This window comes from Colobus angolensis, unplaced genomic scaffold (genome assembly GCF_000951035.1).
Source record: "Colobus angolensis palliatus isolate OR3802 unplaced genomic scaffold, Cang.pa_1.0 Scaffold28, whole genome shotgun sequence".
Lineage (NCBI taxonomy): Eukaryota > Metazoa > Chordata > Mammalia > Primates > Cercopithecidae > Colobus > Colobus angolensis.
The window spans coordinates 6,537,206-6,540,087 of record NW_012116043.1 but is presented as its reverse complement, the minus strand read 5'-3'; the positions used below and the strand labels follow the sequence as shown (position 1 = coordinate 6,540,087).

Here is a 2,882-nt window from a genome sequence, read left to right as displayed (position 1 = left end):
AAAAAAAAAAAAAAAAGAAAAGAAAAATGAGAAGAAAAACAGTTTTGTCAGTAATTATCCCTTGAGCTCATACTATCAAGTATTATTCTGGATGCTCTATGCTGTACTTACTCATTTAATCTTCACCAGGCTATTGTCTGTGAGGTAGGCTTGAGGTTATCCCGGTTTTTCAGGTATGGAAAATAAGGCAGAGAGGTTTAAGGACTTACCGAAAGTCACAAGACTACCTGGGAGGTAGCATTACTCTCCAACCCAGAGAGTTGAGATAGGGAACCGTGGTTGCAAGAGGCAGTGGGGTAGAAGGTGGAGGCACGGGGTAGAAGGTGGGAGGCTGGGACTGGGGGAGTCCATAGCCCTCCTCCCTCTTGAGTGACGCCCCTTCCCCTGTGCGTGCATCTCTGTCCACAGGTGCAAACGCCATACCAGTCAGGAGGAGGCAGAGCTTGTTCAGCAGATGGCGGCAAATATCAAGGAGCGGCAGGACATCTTCTTTGACATGGAGGCCTACCTGCCCAAGAAGAACGGGTAGGAGTTGGCAACCTCCCCACCCCTAGCACAGGCCCATGCCCAGGCCTAGCACAGCTGGTCCATATAACTCTCACCTTCCTGCTGGTGCTCAGGTTGGAGGGGAAAGAGGGAAGAAAGGTCAGGAGACGTAAGAAGGCTTCCTTACGCATCCCTCCATGAGCCCAGGAGAGGACCTTAGCCACACCATGTGACAGCAGTATTCCTGGGAGGGCCGTTGCAAGGAACCAGCACCTACTGCATGCCTGGTGCCACCTGGGGTTAAGAGGGAGGTGTTCTCTCCCAGGATAACAAACATGCATTGAGTGCCTCCTGTACGCTCAGAGCTGTGCCAGGAACTCCCGTGATGTCACTCGTTTTATCCTCAACAACCTGTGCGTCAGGCCAAGAGATCCCCATTTTTACAAGATTCAGAGACATCAGCGAATGTTTGGCCACACCAGGATGTGAACAGCAGACATTCTGACTCCAAAGCCCACGTTCTTTCTATTTTCCCCCTTCAGAGAAGTCCCCGTTCCCTCCCTCAAGTGATGTCATTGCCACCTTGTTCTGGAGAGAGCTGCTTACAGCCTGGTATCATCGTGACCCGGCATACGCTGCTGAGCCCAGTCAGTTCACCCTGACCCTGTTTTCCGGATCAGCCTAGTGCTGAGTCAGAGCCCGCGCTAGGAGGCGGGGCTCCTTTCAGGCCTGTAGCAGGTGGGAGGGAGCTGGTTAGCCCTGTTACGTTTTAACCCATTCCTCTGAGCTTCTCCTTTTTTACTATGTTTGGGTAAAGACTCCCTGAGTTAAGTGATGATCATTTTCTGCAGAATGAACAGCAGCCTAGCATTCGTGACCCTCTTACAGTATCATGTGCGTCTGCCTCCTGCCCCTCTGTGCCTAGGCCTCTGTGCCTCTTACCTCAGTTGGGAATCGTTGGATTGCAAATGATAGAAAACCCAGCTCAAGGCTGGGTGTGGTGGCTTGTGCCTGTCATCCCAGCACTTCGGGAGGCCGAGGTGGGAGGATCACTTGAGCCCAGGAATTCAAGACCAGCCTGGACAACATCATGAGACCTCATCTCTAAAAAACTTTAACAAAATTGCCATGGTGGTGTGTACCCGTAATCCCAGCTACTTTGGCGACTGAGGTAGGAGGACTACTTGAGCCTAGGGGTTCAAGACTGCAGTGAGGCTGAGCACAGTGGCTCACACCTATAATCCCAGCACCTTGGGAGACCGAGGCAGGTTAAGGTTAGGAGTTTGAGACCAGCCTGGCCAACATGGTGAAACCCCTGAACCTACTAAAAATATAAAAATTAGCTGGGCGTGGTGGCACGTGCCTGTAATCCCAGCTACTTGGGAGGGTGAGGCAGGAGAATCTCTTGAACCCGGGAGGTGGAGGTTACAGCGAGTCCTGATCATGCCGCTGCAGTCCAGTCTGGGGGACAGAGCGAGACTCTGTCAAGAAAACAACACTGCAGTGAGCTATGATCATGCCATTGCACTCTAGCCTGGGCAACAGAGTGAGACCCTGTCTCTAAAAATAATAACAATGATGATAATAATAATGAAAAATAAAGAAAATCCTCTTTTTTTTTTTTGAGATGGAGTCTCACTCCGTCGCCCAGGCTGGAGTGCAGTGGCACGATCTCGGCTCACTGCAAGGTCCGCCTCCCGGGTTCACTCCATTCTCCTGCCTCAGCCTCCAGAGTAGCTGGGACTACAAGGCGTCTGCCACCACGCCCGGCTAATTTTTTTTGTATTTTTAGTAGAGACGGGGTTTCACCATGTTCGGCAGGATGGTCTCGAACTCCTGACCTTGTGATCCACCTGCCTTGGCCTCCCAAAGTGCTGGGATTACAGATGTGAGCCACTGCGCCCAGTCCAGAAAATTCTTTAAAAATTGACCTAGAGGTGGTACCTATGCCTCCATCTCATTGGCTATGCTTAGTCACCTGCTCACATCTGGCTGCAAGGCAGGCTGAGAAATACGGTCTTTAAGGCAGCATGGAGGGGAAATCAACTCCTCACGCTCTCCTGTCACAGGTGTAATGTCCTTTGGTCAATCATTTTTCTCACTCGATGTGGGGGTCCATTTACCCGCAGAGCTTAGGCCCCATCTTCTGACACCACCACCTGGGATGTGCTCGGTAGGTGTGTTGGGTTTGAATGTTGTTAATTAGCACCCACCTGCTAAGGATCATGCCCCTCACAGGTGTTTCCTTCCAGGCTCTACTTGAACCTGGTCCTCGGCAATGTGAATGTGACCCTCCTCAGCAACCAGGCCAAGTAAGTGTCCCCCACCCACAACCCAAATCCCATAGCTCACATCCCACCCACACCCCGAATCCCACACCCCACACCCACGCCCCC

At 51.7% G+C, this 2,882-nt stretch overlaps 1 protein-coding gene across 1 annotated transcript in view; it reads left to right on the top strand.

The window, feature by feature from the left end:
- The window catches only part of TMEM120B (transmembrane protein 120B), a gene marked incomplete at its 5' end in the record, with an annotated part of 91,966 nt that overhangs the window by 49,944 nt on the left and 39,140 nt on the right, over positions 1-2,882 (top strand). Inside the window, 2 exons of the mRNA XM_011948593.1 lie at positions 409-525; positions 2,739-2,798. Coding sequence (XP_011803983.1) covers positions 409-525; positions 2,739-2,798 — 177 coding nt within the window. The remainder of the gene's footprint in view (positions 1-408; positions 526-2,738; positions 2,799-2,882) is intronic.